Source organism: Dromiciops gliroides, chromosome 1 (genome assembly GCF_019393635.1).
Source record: "Dromiciops gliroides isolate mDroGli1 chromosome 1, mDroGli1.pri, whole genome shotgun sequence".
NCBI lineage: Eukaryota > Metazoa > Chordata > Mammalia > Microbiotheria > Microbiotheriidae > Dromiciops > Dromiciops gliroides.
Window position 1 is genome coordinate 30256353 of NC_057861.1, and position 20191 is coordinate 30276543.

The 20191-nt window shown below is 41.0% G+C and overlaps 1 protein-coding gene across 1 annotated transcript in view; it reads left to right on the forward strand.

Moving 5' to 3' along the window:
- LOC122735053 (P2X purinoceptor 7-like) overlaps positions 1-19863 on the forward strand; it is a 33692-nt gene extending 13829 nt beyond the window's left edge. Inside the window, exons 8-14 of the mRNA XM_043976305.1 lie at positions 3883-4043; positions 13183-13273; positions 14710-14775; positions 14861-14989; positions 16985-17005; positions 18436-18537; positions 19348-19863. Of these exons, the coding sequence (XP_043832240.1) occupies positions 3883-4043; positions 13183-13273; positions 14710-14775; positions 14861-14989; positions 16985-17005; positions 18436-18537; positions 19348-19863 (1086 nt within the window). The remainder of the gene's footprint in view (positions 1-3882; positions 4044-13182; positions 13274-14709; positions 14776-14860; positions 14990-16984; positions 17006-18435; positions 18538-19347) is intronic.
- The last annotated feature ends 328 nt before the right edge of the window (positions 19864-20191 follow it).

Here is a 20191-nt window from a genome sequence, read left to right on the forward strand (position 1 = left end):
AGGTGGAGATTCTTTCTCCTCCCTAGAGATTTCTATTCCTTTTACACAGATCCTTCATTTGTGCATGATTTTTTGTTTTAGATTTGTTGTCGTTGTTAAGCTTGACTGGTTTAGATAAAGGGTTTGTTCTCCATTGCTTGGCTAAGTGTGATTGCAAAGGTTTCTGAGTATGCTAAAAAGGGGGGGGGAGGGTGTCAATTCTGAGGATTTCACAGAATCCATAAGTGAGGATTGATATCCTGGCTTGGTGGAGAAAGAGACCACCCACAGACCTGTTTTAGGAGCTATTTATCCCATAGATTTCATAGATATACTCCCAAGGGCAGAGCTGAGACAGAGGATGAGGCTGTCTTTGTCTGCCCCTCAGACCATGAGCCTGACTTTCATTTCTATTGGTTATAATCAGCCAGCTAAGTTATCTTCCCTCCCCTCTTCCTCTAAAGATACTAATGGAGGGAGAGTGAAGAGCTCAAGCTTAGTTGGCTAAGGATGTAGAGACAGGGTGATCTGTCAGGTTGGGGCATTACATCCTCACTTTTACTCTGACCATTTTCTACCTTGCTACCCCTGTGCACACCCACTGCCCTTTACCTCTCTCCCCTTCTATCACTTGCTCCAGAATTGTAGTCATATCCCCATCCCCACCATTGACTCTGGAAAGAGTACATCAGTGGATGGCTTTATGATCCCACTTACTATCTTTGTGACTTCCCAGACAGTAACACTCCTTCCTGGCCTCCTCTCCTCTTCCTGTGTTGTCTCCCCGCTAGAACATAACTCTTTAGGAGCAAAGACCAGCTCACTTTTGTGTTTGTATCACCAGTGCCTAACACAGTGTTAGGCACATAGTGGGGTTTTTTCTGGGTCATTTAATCATTTTAATAATATGGTTGGGGGGCAGCTAGGTGGCGCAGTGGATAGAACACCGGCCCTGGATTCAGGAGTACCTGAATTCAAATCCGGCCTCAGACACTTAACACTTACTAGCTGTGTGACCCTGGGCAAGTCACTTAACCCCAATTGCCTCACTAAAAAAATAATAATAATAATAATATGGTTGGCAGGTTATTAATAAAATCAAGTCTATAACCATCTCTCTCAGACCAAAGACCCCTTCCTCTTGGTTGGGTCTTTCCACTGTAGGAGGGCATATAGTGTTTAACAAATTATTTTTATTCATTCATTCATATATGCTTAACTAGTAATATTAGGCAGTAATATTACTAAATAATACTAAATGAACAGAGCTGACAAGTGTTAGAGGATCCACAGGAAAGAGAAAAGACTTTTGTCAAGGAATGTTTCATGAAATAAATGGGATTTCAGCAGTAGTCAGAGAGGATGGATAGGATTCAGACTTCTTGCATAAAACACACACTCCTTGATTTGGTTTTTAAAGCCTTTCACAAGCAGACTCAATCTTATCTTTTCAGTCTCATTGAACAGTATTACCCCTATTCTGAGATCCAACCACACTGGTCTTCTCTCTGTTTTTCATACACAACACTCCATCACCAATCTCCATATCTTTGCACTGGCTGTCCACCATGCCTGGGATGCACTCATTCCTCATCTCTACCTCCTTACCTTCCCCCCAAGATGATTCTCTCTCTCTCTCTCTCTCTCTCTCTCTCTCTCTCTCTTTCTCTCTCTCTCTCTCTCTCTCCCTCTCCATCTGTCTATATCTATATATACATGATGTGGGATGGAATTTAGGGTCAAATTGATCATGAGTCGTCCCAAAAGAATTATAAGACTCAGTGACTCAGTTTCCCAAGTTTTATTGCAATACCGTGAGTGACCACAGGGAGAAAACCAGAAAAGTGGAAAGGTATCTCTCTCAAATAGTGAAAGGAAAGACAGTTATATTTATAGTATGGATGAATTGATTATCAGTCTCATTATAATAATCTCCACCTTGGGGAGGCACAGGGGAGGGCTTATCCTAATTTGGAGTTCCTGGGGGTCCTAAACCAACCCCTGAGGTGGTACCTTTTTCAGTGGAGGTGTGTTTTGGGGGTTTACACATCATAAGGTGAATCTGGGGACAAATTTGGCCGTTTCTGTGTATGTCTCTTTCTGATTCCCATGGCTAGTTTAAAAATATAATCATTTTCTTTAGAATTTCTATACCCTTGTCATTTCCTTTATTGTTATTTGACCTGACCTGTTTTGGTCCCATTATGGGTACTGATCACTGTGGGTATGAGAACCTAGTATGCTGACTTATAAGTTATCCATTAACTGGGATCTAACTCCCTTTTGGAACTAATATCTGAATTAAAGCTTGGGTCTTAGGTTTTTCTGTCTAACCCCTTTTTGCCTCCTACATCAGATAGATATATAACTTGCTACCATATATGTGTGTGTGTGTGTGTGTGTGTATTGCACTTGCTACTATGTTGAGAGAGAGAGAGAGAGAGAGCACTTTCCAAACCTTAAAGTGCTATATAAATGTTAGCCATTAGGTCATTATTTAACTTGTTGGTATGTACCCATCTATGTAAACTCATTAAGAGATAATCTCCTAAACTCCTACTTGTGAACTGATCCAACCATTCTGGAGATCAAGATGGAACTATGCCCAAAGGGCTATGAAACTGTGTATACCCTTTGACCCTGTAATACCACTATTAGGTCTGTATATCAAAGAGATCATTAAACAGGGAACAGAACCCACATGTACAAAAATATTTATAGCTGTTCTTTTTGTGCTGACAAAGAATTAGAAATTGAGGGGCTGCCCATCAATTGCAGAATGGATGAACAAGTTGTGGTATATGAATGTAATGGAATACTATTGTGCTATAAGAAATAATGAGCAGGCAGATTTCAGAAAAACCTGGAAAGATTTAAGTGAACTGATGCTGAGTGAAATGAGCAAAATCAGAACACTACACAGTTAACAGCAACATTGTGTGATCAACTGTGATAGACTTAGCTCTTCTCAGCAATACAATGATCCAAGATAATTCCAAAAGACTCATGATGGAAAATGCTCCCCACATCCAGAGAAAAAACTATGGAGTCTGAATGCTGATCAAAGCATACGATTTTCATTTTATTTGTTGTTTTTCTCTTTTCTTTCTTGTGGTTTTTCCCTTTTGTTCGGATTCTTCTCTCACAACATGACTCATGTGGAAATATGTATAACCTCTATCAGATTGCTTGCTGTCTTGGGGAAGGAAGGGAGAGAGGGATAAAAATTTGGAACTAGAAATCTTACAAAAATGAATGTTGAGAACTACCTTTACATGTAATTGGGAAAAAATACTATTAATCTTTAAAAAAAAAAAGGGGGGGCGGGGAGAAAGAGATAAGCTCCTAGAAGGCAGGATTGTTTTTGCTTTCTCTTCATATTCCCAACATTTAGCAGAGGACCTGCTTAATAAATGCTTATTAATTAATGATAGATTCCTTCTTCCTTCAAGACATAGCTCAAGAACCACCTACTACATCAACAGTTGTCTTTTCTCCTCCAGTTTCTAGTGCCCTCCCTCCCTATCCCTCTTGTAAATCAGTACAAGATCAGTACAAATCAGTAATTGTTTATTTGGAATTACAGTATATATGTTACTTGTTAACTTCCCAATGGAATGGAAGCCCCTTGAGGACAGGGCTTGTCTCTTTCTTTGTGTTATATTTCCAGCCCCTAGCCCAGAACTTGGAACCCAGCAGGTGCTTAGTCATTGCTTGTTGATTGATTGGGAAGAAGGCCTCCCAAGTGAAGACCATAGCCTGAGCAAAGGTGTAGAGAAGTACCAGTTGTGATGCTGGGAAAGTGTTTAACTGAGTTTGGCTAAAGCAGAGGACTCACCTTCATTGGTGGTGAACCAAGGTACCTAGAAATCTTTCATGTAAGTTTCTGTTTCTCTTTTCCAGGGTGGAATTGTGGGCATTGAGATCTACTGGGACTGTAACCTAGATGCCTGGTTCTATTCCTGCAAACCCAAATATAGTTTCCATAACCTGGATGATGAAATGACCAAGTCTTTGCATCCAGAAAGCAGTTGGTTTGCTTCAGTTTTATCAGGATCTTTCAGGTACATACAACTGATGCATGATGAACCAGGAGGCAGCTCAGCCCTCCAAGTAGCATTTAAGAGATTTGCTCTCTAAGGTAGGAATTGCCTCAGTTCCAAGGTCTTCTATCTAACATATTCCAAACTAACTTCATCCATTGGCGGGGCGGGGGGGGGGGTGGAATTGAAATATATTAACAAAATATAGGGGGCAGCTAGGTAGAGCAGTGGATAAAGCACCGGCCCTGGATTCAGGAGGACCTGAGTTCAAATTTGGCCTCAGACACTTGATACTAGTTGTGTGACCCTGGGCAAGTCACTTAATCCCAATTGCCTTTTAAACATTCGGGACCATCTCCAATCGTCCTGATGTTTATCTTGCCACTGGATCCAGATGGCTCTGGAGGAGAGAGTGAGGTTGGTGACCTTGCACAGCCCTCCCTCAAATCCAATTCACTGCAAGCATTGCAAGTCATGACATCACCCCAATGTCAAGGTCCTCTTTGAGAATGAAGGACAAAACAACAACTGCTGGTCTAGCAGGCATGGGGCATGTCTCCATCCTCTGGTTGGAGCACACTTCAATAAGTGCTGAACTGATAGCTTGGCCACTTCCTAGGAAATGTGCTAATCTCTGAAGACTTAGCACTTTGGGACAACCCAGCAAACCTTGGATAATCCCTTGGTTCCCCCTCTTCCGAACCATGAGTGTAGTCAGAATTCATCAATTTAAGAACTTCTCTCTAGGTGTCCCTATCTCCTTCATCTCCTCCTCCTCCTCTTCCTTCTTCTTCTTCTTCTTCTTCTTCTTCTTCTTCTTCTTCTTCTTCTTCTTCTTCTTCTTCTTCTTCTTCTTTTCTCTCTCTTTCTCTCTCTTTTCTTGGAGTCTAACCCTTCTTCTACCTTGCCAAAAGCATGGACCAGGAAGGAGTTGTTCAGACAGGAGGCAGGTGAAATGCTGATCCAGCAATCTCATACACACATTAAAACATTCATTACACTCTTAGAATGAGTTGTAACGAGTTTTCTCATGTTGTAATGCATTTAATACTGTAATACGTATAATAATGTTGCTGTTGGTCAGTCATTTTGATCATGTCTGACTCTTCCTGACTCCATTTGGGGTTTTCTTGGCAGAGATGCTGGAGTGGTTTGCCATTTCCTTCTCCAGCTCATTTGACAGATGAGGAAACTGAGGCAAAGAGAGTGAAGTGACTTGCCCAGAGTTACACAACTAGGAATGATCTGTCTAAAGCCAGATTTGAATACAGGAAGATGAGTCTACCTAACCTCGGGCCTGGCACTCTACCCCACTTCCCCATCTAGTGGCCCCACATATAATAATAATAATATAGTTTAATACTAGTAGTGGCTCAGTTGATAGAGTCCAGAACTTGAAGTCTAGAAGACCTCATTTCAAATAGATCCTCAGACATTTACCACCTGTGTGACCCTGGGCAAGTTGCTTAACCTCTCTGTGCCTCAGTTTCTTCATCTATAAAATGGGCATAATAATATCCCTTACCTCATAGGGTTGTTATGAGAATCAAATAAATTAATAATACATTAAATGCTTTGCAAACCATAATGCACTATGGACATGCCAACTGTGGCTCTAATGTTTTGAATGTCAACCTCTTGGGAGAGTAAAATGTTATAATAACATATTATATTACATATTATATTATAATATATATTATATTATAATATATAATTATAATATATTATATATTATAATTATATATTATAATATATAATTATATATAATAACATATTATAACATATTATATTATAATATATAATTATAATATATAATATATTATAATTATATATTATATATTATAATTATATATAATAACATATTATAACATATTATGTTTCATATTATATTATAATATATAATATATTATAATATATATTATAATATATAATTATATATAATAACATATTATATTACAATACATAATTCTATTATAATATATTATAAGGGGGACAGCTAGGTGGCACAGTGGATAAAGCACCAGCCCTGGATTCAGGAGTACCTGAGTTCAAATCCAGCCTCAGACACTTGACACTCACTAGCTGTGTGACCCTGGGCAAGTCACTTAACCCCCCTTGCCCCACCAAAAAAAGAAAAAATAATAATATATTATAAGTTACTGTTTCAAATTTAAGTTTTTGTCAAGAAAAATTTTAGAATTTTTTGTATGTTCTTGTATAGTAAAGGAAATAAAAATGCTGACCTGCTACTTATCTATCCTATATACTGAGCACCTTCCAACTCCATTTTGGAAAAAGAGAAGGAAATAAACATTTATTTAATATATAGTGGCTACTATGTGCCAGGCACCTCTACAAGTATTATCTAATTTGATCCTTACAACAACCCTGCAAGGTGGGTACTGTTATTATCCCAATTTTACAGGTGACAAAACTGAGACCAATAGAAGTAAAGTGACTTACCCAGGATCACATAGCTAGTTACTGACTGAGTCTGGATTTGAACTCAGGTCTTCTGGACTCCAGACCTAGCACTCTATCCACTAGCTGCCCTGTCTTTAGTCATAAGCCACACCAAAGCTTTCTTTAAGTGATTTTCCTTAGGTCCAGAGTGAGGATATATAATAAGGCAGAGTTTGAGGTAAAAGAGCTTGACTCCTTTCTTAACTTGATCTACAGTCATGGGTCCAGAGCTAAAAGGGGCCTATAAGTTGGAGAGGAAGACTCATCTTCATGAGTTCAAATCCAGTCTCAGATATTTACTCACTGTGTGACCCTGGGCAAGTCACTTTACTCCAGCTCCCCTGGGCCCAGCAGTATGTGTGAACCTTGTTCTCCTAAACCAACAAGAGTATTTTGGTAAATTTTTTTTCTTTTAGAAAGCATGCTCGGAGTAGCTAGGTGGCACAGTGGATAAAGCACCAGCCCTGGATTCAGGAGGACTTGAGTTCAAATCCAGCCTCAGACACTTGACACTTACTAGCTGTGTGACCCTGGGCAAGTCACTTAACCCTCACTGTCCCACAAAAAAAAATTTTTTTAAATAGAAATCATATTCAACACAGTGAAGTTTAATCCATATTATTAAAAATTTCCCCATTAATTTCTCAAATCTAGACAATTGACAAAGCAATAAATCAAGCCATCATTTGTAGCGTTTGCTAATTTCTGAGGTGTTAATGCTCACCCTGGAAATTTAACAATGCTGGCTCCAAGCATACCCTTGGATCCAATTTTCTCTGCCTCATTTGTCTGGATGACTGGTGATAAGAGCAGATGGCTGATGATAGACTTCAAGAAGTGATAATGATCCCAGAAATAAGACAGTGATGTTCAAAGGCTCAGATTCCAATCCTCTGAATGGCAGAAGTGAGACCTCATGTCAGGGTCTCACAGGACTGAAGCAAGTCTACATGCATGACTCCAGAAGAGATACTGGGCCAAGGAGTGCTCATTCTCTTCCTCTTCCATTAAAGGCCCCCCTCAGCTCTGAGCCCACTCAGAAAAACTGTGTTCAATCACAGGGGAGCCTGATACCCAAAGGGAAGAATCAGGATCTTTTTTTTTTTTTAATTATCTGGCTCCTTATACTCCCATGCTTAGATTTGGCTCATATCTAGGGTGGTTCCCAAAAGGAACAGAAAGATGCTCAATGTACAAAGTAGATCGCGTTCATCATCTCTAAGAAGCTCTACAAGATACTTCTCATAGTGCAATGAGCATAGACTGAGGGACACGGGGACCCTTGACCTCTCAAATGTAGAAGGTCTATCCCAGGATCACTGTTAGGTCACCCACGCTCAGGAAAAGAAAAAAAAAAGTAAGAGAGGCAACAAGAGGCCCCGGCTCAAGGTGGTCTATGTGAGCCCCCACCTTAACCACCAGGTGTGAGCAGTGGCCATTTCTGCTAGAGTAAAGGAGGTTAAAGGGAAGCTCTACATAATTGAAATGTATAGTTTCTTGTATAATCCTTTCTTTCTGTTCCCTAACACATATGGAAATGCTCATTTTGTTTTGTTTTGTTGGGACAATGAGGGTTAAGGGACTTGCCCAGGGTCACACAGCTAGTAAGTGTCAAGTGTCTGAGGCCAGATTTGAACTCAGGTCCTCCTGAATCCAGGGCCAGTGTTTTATCCACTGCACCACCTAGCTGCCCCAGAAATGCTTGTTTTATTTGGTGTTTGTTACCTTGAGAATTTTAAAAAATAAAATATAGGGTAAAGAAGGTATCCATACTCCATCCCTCATGGAAAGTGCTAAAAAGAATGTTACCTGCCACACATGTTTCAAAGACAGGAAGGCAGAGAAAGAAGGGAAGACATAAAGACAAAGATATAGAGAGAGGAGAGCTATTTCTCCTTCAAAAATGATGAAGCAACACACCCCCAGGGGGTGGTAGAGACCAAGGGAACACTCAGGGCTTGCTCTGTCATCACGAAGCTCCAAGTATTTCAGAGCTGAGTAAGTTTTCCTGGAAACATTTTTCCCCATTGAAGTAGGTCAGGGCTTAGTATTGGGATGCTCTAAGTCCTGCGTGGGACTCTCCCAAAGAACAATCGGCTTTTTCCAAAGAATTGTGGGGTTGTTGTTGTTTAATGATTTCAATCATGTCTGATTCTTTGTGACCCCATTTGGTGTTTCCTTGGCAAAGATACTGGAATGGTTTTCCTTTTCCTTCTGCAAATATTCATTATTTCCTGTCTTGTTTTGAAGTCATGGATGGGGGGGCAGCTAGGTAGCATGGTGGATAGAGCTTCAGCCCTGGATTCGGGAGGACCTGAGTTCAAATCCGGCCTCAGACCCTTAACACTAACTAGCTGTGTGACCCTGGGCAAGTCACTTAACCCCAATTGCCTCACCAAAATAAATAAAAAACAAAGTCACGGACCATATATGAATGGTAGACTGGAAGCCAAGGAACCTAATTAGTGCATGAGCTTTTTGAGAGCAGGGATATTTCATTCGTTGGATTTTTATCTCCAGTGTCTGGCTCGTGGTAGGCATTTAATAAATGCTTGTTGATTGACTGATTATGTTTGTGGTCCCCAGTCCCTAGCACAGTACCTGGCGCATAGTAGGTGCCTCATGAATACCTTTTGGTTTATTAATTTCTCGGTTACTAGTCCTGTTTTTGCTACTAATTCACCATGTGCTCTTGGGGAAAAAAAAACTTTCTCTATGGGCATCTCAGCCTCCTCATCTGTAAAATGGGGACATCTTATGAGGAGATGATTCAGGATAATGGAAAGAACAATAGATATGTAGTCTGAGTACCTGGGTTTTTGGGGTTTTTTTAGGCAATGGGGGTTAAGTGACTTGCCCAGGATCACACAGCTAGTAAGTGTCAAGTGTCTGAGGCCAGATTTGAACTCAGGTACTCCTGAATCCAGGGCCGGCGCTTTAACCACTGCGCCATCTAGCTGCCCCTGAGTACCTGGGTTTGAAACAAGCTCAGTTGCTCGCCTCCACTGTGCTCTCAGATAAATCATTCGACCTCTGGGCTCAGTGTCCTCATGGGTGTTGGACCAATGTTATCTAATTTCTCCCAGTTCTATGATCTCTCTGGTCCCCATCTGCTCTAGAATTCTATCTCCTTCCCTTTGTCCTCATGAACCATACTGAATTTAAAAGCCTCACCCAGTAGTCACCCAGAAGACATTCACTAATAACTTGTTCAGTTGTTGACTTGTACAGTCTTTTTATTTATTTAAAATTTGTTCAAATTGTAGACACCAGATGGAAAGGTAGTTTTGCTTGGTATAAATGGAGTTTCATTTAGAACAGGATCCAATTCAATTTTTTTTTCAGGGCAATAAGGGTTAAGTGACTTGCCCAGGGTCACACAGCTAGTAAGTGACAAGTGTCTGAGGTCAGATTTGAACTCAGGTCCTTCTGAATCCAGGGCTGGTGCTTTATCCACTGCACCACCTAGCTGCCCCCTCAACAAACATTTATTAAGTGCCTACTATGTACCAGGCACTATCCATAGTTCTGATGATACAAAAAGAGGCAAAAGACAGTCCCTGACCTCAAGGAGTTTACAATTTAGTAAGAGAAACAACATGCAAGCAAATATATACAAAGCAAGTCTTCTGCAGGATAGATAGGAAATAATAAAAGAGGGAAGGTACTGGAATTAAGAGCAGTTAGGGAAGGCTTCCTGTAAAAGTAACCTAAGGAAAAGATCTGAATTTCCCATGAATCCTAGCTTTGCTAATTACTAACTATGGTAGACTTCGGTATGCTGCATGGGCCTCAGTGTCCTCATCTATAAAAAAAGTAGATTGTACTAAGATTCCTTCAGCTTTAAATCCTGTGGTCTACCATGCAATGACCAGCCATGATTCCAGAGAACCAATGACAAAGACCGCTTCCCACCTCCTGACAGAAGTGATGGACTCAGGGTACAAAAGGAGGCACACATTTTTGGACATGGCCAATGTGGGAATTTGGTTTGGTTTGGTTATGCTCATTTACTACCAAGATTTTTTCTTTTCTTTCTTTCTCTTCCTTCCTTCTTCTTTCTTCCTTTCTCTCTCTCTCCCTCTCTCTCTCCCTCTCTCTCCCTCTCTCTCTCTCTCTCTCTCTCTCTCTCTCTCTCTCTCTCTCTCTCTCTCTCTCTCTCTCTCTCTGTCTCTTTCAATTTTTCACTTCCAGTGAAGGCATGATGTGGGTAGAAGGAGGTGACGTTCATTGATTTGAAAAAAAAATCCAATACATCTTTTAAATAGCTGTCTCCAGAACCCCAAACAAGGTGTATTGTGAACTTTTGTGAACTTTTTCCTCATTGGGGTTAGTGCCCTGGAGTAAGAGACGTCCAACAAAGGTTCTATTTCTCACCAAAACCATAGTTCTGTCAGAATTGCCCCAGATATTTCCACATTACTAAGTTCCCATGTAAGCTTCTTGAGGCCTGGTGCTGGTTATTGCCTTTCTTTGTATCTCCAGGACTTAGCACAGTTCCTGCTCCATAACAAGTACCTAATAAATACCTATTGACTGAATAACTGAAATGCAAATGATGTACTTTCTAGTATAAAGGAGGTATTTTAATGGTAGTAGAGGGAATATTACTTTAGGGTTAATACACACACATATTACATATGATATATATGATATACATATATACAGGACAGCTAGGTAGCACAATGGATAAAGCTTGGAATCAAGAAGACTCATCTTCGCTATATAACACTGGGCAAGTTGCTTTGCCCCTGTCTGCCTCAGTTTCCTCCTCTATAAAATGGGGGTAATAATAGCACCTACCTTCCAAGGTAGCTGTAAAGATCTAATGAGATAATAATTGTAAAGCTCTTTGAAGACGTCAAGGTGATAGAGAAATGAGACCTATGAAAACACATTGAAAACTATCCTTATATGTAACTGAAAAATAATAAAATACTTAAGATTCAAAAAAAAAAAGAATTAGGATTTGAACCCAGATCTCTACCATCTCCAAGTGTAGCACTCTTCCAACTATATCAATTCTAGGAGAAGAAATGCACAAAAGGATCAAAGATTGAGGTTGGGGTGAGTAGAGTTGACCTTCCATGATATATGGTTCAAATTTTACTAATCATCCATTTCAAAAGACTAGAACTCTCAAGTTTTGGCAAAGAAAGCAAAGGAGAGTACATCTGTGGCTCATACGTAATAGACATTTAATAAATGCTTGTGGACTAGCTGACTTCTCCTCCTGTGTTCCCACTCCATCTGCTGGAACATACAGGGCTTCCAATGATTGGTATGCAAGAACAGTCTCCCTTAGTGCTCTAAGCCTTTAATGATAGCCTAGAAGGCAACACCGTTATTTCCCAAGGAGCAATAAGACTACTGCAGTTTGATGTTAAATGTCACTGTTCTCTGATTGTGCTCAGAAAGGTTTTTAATGACCCTCTAGAGCTAGTGACTTGTTCATTTTAATGCCAAATTAGAAAGCAGCTACTCGCTGTGTCATTGATGAACTGTATTGAACTTGGCTTAGCAGAGGCGGAGATGTGGGGATGAAATCCCTGAGAACAGTTCTTGGGGTTAGATTGCATTCTTGGGCCTGAAGAACAAAGCCACACAAGAAAATGGACCAGCGTGGGGTACCTCTCATTCCCTCTTCAGGGCGTGGCCTCCCAGAGTGCAAAATGACTTGGACATTTTAGAACCAAAGAATTTGGCACAGGTTTATTGAATGCTTTAGTGATTGGCTTACTAAGGGAGTGGAGTCAGTGCATGGTCCAATACCAACTCATCCTTACAAGGACTTATGTGACCCTAGAGATTGGCCCCAAGAGCATGCAAGCATGCACTTATCCTTTCTTCAGACCCCCTCTCTTTTATTTTAGCAGCATGGAGTGGTGGACTTAAACTCAGGAAGCCAAGTAAATAAGCACGTATTAAGCACTTAGTATATACCAGGCACTGTGGGAAGTACTGGGGATACAGATACAAGCAATAAGAAAGACAGCTCTTCCCTTAAGGACTTCATATTCTAGTGGAGGAAGACAACACATAAAAGGGAGATGAGGGGAAGGTATCTTCATGGGATGGGATATAGTGTAGCAGTCTAAAGAAAGAAGCATGGCTTCCTCAAAATAGTTCCTGGGAAGAACTCACCAGTGAAAGAAGGGGTCCCATAAAGGTGGAGGAAGAAGGCAGCTGAAGCTTGGGTTTAAATCTTGCTTTAGACACTTGCTAGCTTTTTAAGAGTGTCCAGCACTAGGGCAGCTAGGTGGTGCAGTGGGTAGAGCACCAGCCCTGGATTCAGGAGAACCTGAGTTCAAATCCAGCCTCAAGTACTTGACACTTAATAGCTGTGTGATCCTGGGCAAGTCACTGAACCCTGTTTGCCTGTTTCCTCATTTGTAAAAAGAAGGGGGCTCTCAAAAACAAATAAATAAAATAAAATAATAAAAATAAAAAACAAGGGGGCTCTAAGGTCTCTTCCAGCTCCAACCCTCTCAGTTAGATCCGGTTTTCTATACTGTGCCCATAAGTTCCAACTCCTTTGCAAACCAGGGTATAATCCTACCCCATCACCCAAATCTCTTGGAAGTCAAGTTTTATCTCAACACAGGGAAGGATGTTTGCCTCTTTATTCGTTTTTTTTTTCTTCCCTTGACAGCATCACCAGAAGCTTCTAAATGTGGATTCATTCCCTCTCTTATAGATATGCCAAATACTATAAGGAAGGAGGTGTAGAAAAACGAACGCTCATCAAAGCCTTTGGGGTCCGGTTTGATATTCTGGTTTTTGGCACAGTAAGTATTGTCTCCTTCCCCACCCTTCCCCCATTACACTCTCTGCTTGTGCACAGAACTACTCAGAGGTATTTCTGGCTCAGTGATCCCTGAGCTAGCTCTCACTCAATTAAACTGGGAAAGAAACAACCTCACACTTTATAATTAATAATTACAGGAAAGACTATGAGGAAATGCTAATATTTGAATGATCATTTCTTTATACATTTGTTTATTCATCTGTCAGTTCGTTTTTGTTTGTAAATCTATTCATTCATTCATTCATTCATTCATTCATTCATTTGTTTCTTTGTTTAATTTGAGACTGGGTCTCCTTATCCTAGGATGGAAATGCAACAGCTACTTCCAGGCCTGATTCCACTACCGACAGAAGCTTTAACCTGCTCCATTTTCTCCTAGTTGGCCTGGTTCACACACCCTCCCATCCCCTCCTTAGACAGCCTGGTGGTTTACCATATTAGTGTCAGCTTTGCCCTATCAAAATTCAGAACTCCCAGACTCAGTTGATCCACCAGCCTCAGTCTCCCCAGCAGCAAGGACCATAGACATGGACTACAATGCCAGTTTAACATCTGAATTTAAGAAAATTCTTCTGGTGGTGGTTAAAGTTGATGGCATATTGTAATTATTGAATAATAATAATGACGATGTTCATGTTGGTACAGGGTAGTATGGCATGTTAGCTAGAGTTGGAATCAGTCCTCAAAATCAGGGAGACCTGTGTTCAAGTCCTACCACTGGTTAGTAACCCCAGGCTTCTCTCTAAGACTAGGAGTTGCAGAGAAAGCTCTCCAAGCATAGGTAAAGGGAATTCCCTCATCCAGGATTCCCTATATCACAGGTTTCGTCTATTTAACTTATTCACATAGTGATTATATGGTCTACAAAGTACTAACAGCAACCCTAAGAGGCTACAATTGCAGTATTATTTTTCCCATTTTAGAGAGGAGGAAACTGAGGTTCATGGCTAATGCCAGAAGTGAGAACCAATTATGCAGCAGGGTGACAAAGACACATAGGGAGGAATCTGTGCTATGCTTGTTAACTGGGAGCAGGCAAGACAATTTTGCAAATCTGTGCTGGTTCAAAAGTTTCATTTTCTAAAAGAAAAATGATTTAAGGCTAGCCTTTCCTTTAATTAGTTAGCTCCAGCAGGAGTTTCTAAAATCAGAGTTTCCACCAGGTCCAAATAGATCCAGGATGGATCCTGGGAACAAGACACATGCAAATCAGACCCCCTTGAAATCTTTTAGTCACTCTCAGCCTGTCTGTCAACTTAGTGTTATTGTGACATTTCCCACGAGCACTTTCATGGCTCTGTCAATTTCTGCAATTCAATGGGTGTTCCCCATGACAATCCATCAACAGAAATTGTGATGTTTGGGCCCAGGTGCTTCCATCCAGAATTTTAAATAACCTTTTCCACTTTATTTAAGGGAGGAAAATTTGACATTATCCAACTGATTATGTACATTGGCTCCACTCTCTCCTACTTTGGTTTGGTAAGCAATTTTATTTTCTACATTTCTGAAACCTTTTTGATTCAAGAAGAATTCTAACCATTTCCCCCCCTTTTTTCCCCTCTAGGCCACAGTGTTGATTGACTTTCTTATTCATATGTACACAATGAACTGCTGTCGATCTTGGGTTTATCGCTTTTGTAAGGTCTGTGAGCCTTGTGCTGTCAATGAAGACTATTACAAAAGGAAATATGAAATCAACAGGCAGCCTTGGCCGGTAAGGATTGTTATCCTTCTCAACTTAATACCAGACAGGGGCAGCCAGGTAGCATAATGGATAGAATACCAGCCCTGGAGTCAGGAGGACCTGAGCTCAAATCTGGCCTCAGATATTTGACACTTAGTAGCTGTGTGACCCTGGGAAAGTCACATAACCCCAATTGCCCTCCCCCCCCCCAAAAAAAAAACACACCTTAATACCAGACAATTTTATAGCCCCTTGGGCATATGAACTTCACTCTTCTTTGATCACAGACTACTCTCTTAACCCCAGCCAGCAGTCTTATAAGACAATATCATTGTTTATAAGGTGGCTCTAAACAAAAATAGGAAGCAGAAGGAAGGATAAGGAAAACAACACTTTGGCCAAGAGGGTGTGGAATCGGCCATGTTGGATTGAAGCTGCAAAACAGCAACTGAAGATTTCACCCCTTCTTCTTTAGGCTTCATGTTATTTATATATATATTGATGAAAAGCCAAACCAAACCTTCATTAAAAACCTACTATGTGCTAGGCACTGGACTAAGTGCTGGAGATACAAATACACTGTAGTTTGGTTTGCCTTTCTTAGTCTTACTCTCTGAAGGCCAGTTCTGTTACATCCTCCCACCCACCCCGCCACCCCACCCCCACCTCCCACCCAGGGTTCTTCAGTATCCTGAATGGGTTGGAGAATCTCTGTTCTCTGAGTTTGGTTTAAGTTCTCATCAATTATGTTCCTCCATTTCTAGGAACCAATGACTAGCCCCCTGGTTCTGTTTAAACACTAAACATCAGGGGGATATTTACTTCAAAGTTATGCAGAATATATGCAGAGCCACCTTAAAAACAAGCATTTCCTCTAACACTTTGGGCCTTGATACCACCTGTGGAACAGAGGAGATTAGGCTCTCAATTTTTCAGCTGTTCAGGTCCAAAACCGCACTGAGCTAGCATCCTAGACCTTTGTTTCTTAGGGCATCACTGCTAGACTGGCTATATAACAAGGACTGAATTCCTGGACTCCTGGATCCTCATGACTTGAACTCTCAGGTCACTTGCTCTACTGAGAACTGAAAAGGACCATGGGTAAAAAAACAAAAACAAAAATTCAGGCTCATTTCTCACAGCCATGTGGCCTAAGGAAAATGTGAGGTAGGTGGCCCTCAGATCTTCTCCCATTACTGAAAGATGTCACCTGCTATGAGTCCTTCATCCTCAGATGTAAATGAAAGTGCAAGGGAAACCTATACTGTGCACAGTCAGGTTGTTTAAGACATAGGCACTTCTAGCTCGGAGGCCACTAGAAAAAGGCTGCTCTCAACCCCAAGGTAGGCCAACACAGAATGTCCACACATAGAGAAGTTCTCCTATCTCCCAGAAGCAGATCTATCAGCATCTCCCATGTAGATAGACCTCATTTTGGTGATCTCAACATGGGTGAGAAACCTATTACACAAAGAAAAAGCAAAAATAGTACCTGCCTCAAAGTAGCTTAATTTCTAAATGGTGAGCTAACATATAAATGAATGAATGAACAAATGAATAAATGAATGAAAAAACAAACAAATAAATGAATAACTAGATAAACAAGCAAATAAATAATGAGTGGCCAAATAAATAAATGGATGGATAGGTAGATGAGTGGATGAGTGGATGGATGAATAAAGAAATAAAGAAATGAATGAATGAATGAATAAATAAATGAATAAATAAATAAATAGATATAGAAAGAAGGAAAAAAAGGAGCACACAATAAATACAGAGTAGAAGGAAGGTAGCCTTAATATTGGGGTATTATATAAAGTGCTACATGAAGTTAAATCTCAAGGACTTACAAAAACATCACAGTTATTTTTTTTAATCCATGAATATAGATATCTTTCCTCTGTGGCATGGCCAAATAAAGTAATCCTTGCCTATTATATAGATTTTTAAAACCTTAAATAAACATTCAGCTTTATGGAAAACAAGCAAAACAAAAAAACTAACACTTCCTTAGAACCTAAATCGGTATAAAATTATTGGGTGGGATTTGAGAGAGGTAATCAGATATTTCTAAATATTTCATTTTGCTATATTACAGAATTCTGGGTGTTCTCTTATTTTAAAGTACTAATAATTGAAGAAATACAAATAAGTGCAGAAATTTATAAATGATACTTGGACATATGATCGACTTGGGCTGTAAGCAGTAAACATACAAAAAGCTCTTTTTTTTTTTTTTTTTTTGGTGGGCAATGGGGATTAAGTGACTTCCCCAAGGTCACACAGCTAGTAAGTGTCTGAGGCTGGATTTGAACTCAGGTACTCCAGAATCCAAGGCCAGTACTTTATCCACTGCGCCACCTAGCCGCCCCCAAAAAGCTCTTCTTAATGGGCAATGTCTGAGACTGGGAGTCAAAGTATGTGGGCTCCATTTCTGACTCATAGATAGACTTGAGAGATGAACTGATGGACATACTTAAAGCTGCAGGTAGTTCTCAATATATTGGGAGATGAAATGGGAAAAATATTTGCCTTTGTGCAGCTAGGTGGTACAGTGGATAGGACACTGGTCCTGGAGTTAGGAAGATTCCTCTTCCTGAGTTTAAACTGGGCCTCAGACACTTGTTAGCTATGTGACTATGGGCAAGTTACTTCACCCTGTTTCCCTCAGTTTCCTTATCTGTAAAATGAGCTGGAAAAGGGAGGCAACTAGGTGGTGCAGTGGATAAAGCACCGGCCCTGGATTCAGGAGGACCTGAGTTCAAATCCAGCCTCAGACACTTAACACTTACTAGCTGTGTGACCCTGGGAAAGTCACTTAACCCCCATTTCCCTGCCCCCCAAAAGAATGAGCTGGAGAAGGAAATGGCAAACCACTCCAATATCTTTGCCAAAAAAACCCCAAGAGGCAGCTAGGTGGCACAGTGGATAGAGCACCGGCCCTGGAGTCAGGAGTACCTGAGTTCAAATCTGGCTTCAGACACTTAACACTTACTAGCTGTGTGACCCTGGGCAAGTCCCTTAACCCCAATTGCCTCACCAAAAAACAAAAACCCAAATGGGGTCATGAAGAGTCAGACACAACTGAAAAAGGGCTGAATGAAATACTTGTCCTTGGATAATAACTATAAAATAATTTCTCATGGAAGGAAAATTCAACACCCCCACCCAACCCAACACTTTCATGTTAAGTAATCAATTAATTGACAAGTATTTATTAAATACCTACTATGTTGCAGGTACTGTGCTAAGCACTGGAGGCCCTATGAGTCCTGGAGAGGAGAAGTAACTTGCCTAGGGTGACAAGCTAATAGGTGACAAAGATGGAATTCATACTAAGAACTTCAGGCCCTGAACATAGTGCTCTTTTCACTGTCTCGATCTGCTAGGTGGTCCCAATTTCCTAAGTGTTCATCATTATTAAGAGGTCACTTTTCCTACCTTTCTTATTCTAGGCATTAAAGTATTTTTCCTTTGTGGATGAGCCGTGCATTAGGGTGGTAAAGCAAGATTCGCTAAAGGAAAGTTTGCAAGATATGAAGAGTGAAGAAATTCCAGTAAGTTAAACCACTTAAGTTTATAATGCATAGGATTTGTTTTTCTGGGTGTTTTTTTCTTTTCTGAGAATCAATCAAATAATTGACAGGCACTTATTAAGTGGCTACTATATAGCATTGGAGCTATAAGTAAAAAGAATGAAGCATTGTCTTATTGTGCAGGGATAATCCCCACATCAACGAATAAGAATGAAAAAGAAGGGGGGAAAATCAGTTGAGTAAATCTAAGCAATATATTGGAAAAGTCTGACATCATATGAAGTATTCAGCACCACGGTCCTCCACCTCTGCAAAGAAGTGGGGAGAGTCTGTCATTTTTCACCTCTAGCATGTAGCAAGGTACCTGGAACTTAATAAATGGTTGTCTAACTGATTTGTGTCTGTGAAGAGACAGGTGAGGAAGTCAGCTCCCTTATCTCTTTTTTTTTTTGGGGGGGGGCAGGGCAATGGGGGTTAAGTGACTTGCCCAGGGTCACTCAGCTAGTAAGTGTTAAGTGTCTGAGGCCGGATTTGAACTCAGGTCCTCCTGACTCCAGGGCCGGTGCTCTATCCACTGCGCCACCTAGCCGCCCCCCTTATCTCTTAACTAAGTACAAATGGAGAAACCTATCTCCTGAGTATTTGGATGGGGAAATGTCATTTTGGATGAGTCTGGAGCCTTGTCTTTTGCAGAGACCCCAAAAGGATTTCATAGACTTGGCCAAGCTGTTCCTACCAATACACCCTGTCACCAGCCCCAGTCGTGTACCCCAAGAAGAAATACAGTTCCTAATGGAAGAGCCAAGTTCTCCATCCCAGGCAAGACCCGAGAGACCCCAAAAGAATTTCATAAAGTTGGCCAATCTATCTCCACCACCACACCCTGACGCCAGCTCCAGCCATGTACCCCAAGAAGAAATACAGCTCCTTATAGAAAAACCAACTTCTCCACCCCAGGCAAGGCCCGAGTGGTGCCGCTGTGGACACTGCCACCCATCCCAACTCCCAGAAAGCAGCAAGTTCATAGAGGAGCTCTGCTGTCGCAGGGAGCGGGGTCCCTGCATCACCACTTCGGCCCTCTTTGAGGAGCTGGTCCTCTCCAGATCTACACTGCGCTTCATCTTGCTCTACCAAGAGCCCTTGTTGGAAATGGATGCAGATGCCCTGAACAACCAGCTCCGTCGCTGTGCCTACAGGTGCTACATTGAGTGGCGCTTTGGTTATGAGGACATGGCTGACTTGGCTATCCTGCCCAGCTGCTGCCGGTGGAAGATCCGGGAATGCTTTCCCAAGAAGGATGGAAACTACACTGGCTTCAGGAGTCCTAACAGACAGGGCCACATCTGAAGAGACAGAGCTTCTAGACAATATTCTTTTCTTTTCTTTTTTTTTTAGTGAGGCAATCGGAGTTAAGTGACTTGCCCAGGGTCACACAGCTAGTAAGTGTTAAGTGTCTGAGGTCGGATTTGAACTCAGGTACTCCTGACTCCAGGGCCAGTGCTCTATCCACTGCGCCACCTAGCTGCCCCTGACAATATTCTTTTAATGATTTACTGGTCTAAAGGTCTATCTTAAGATCAATCAACAAACTTTTGGACAAAGAAGGGTGCTCTCTTGCCTTGAAGCTCTGTATGTCTCACCATCCACAACAAACAATAAGAAAAACAATAGATTG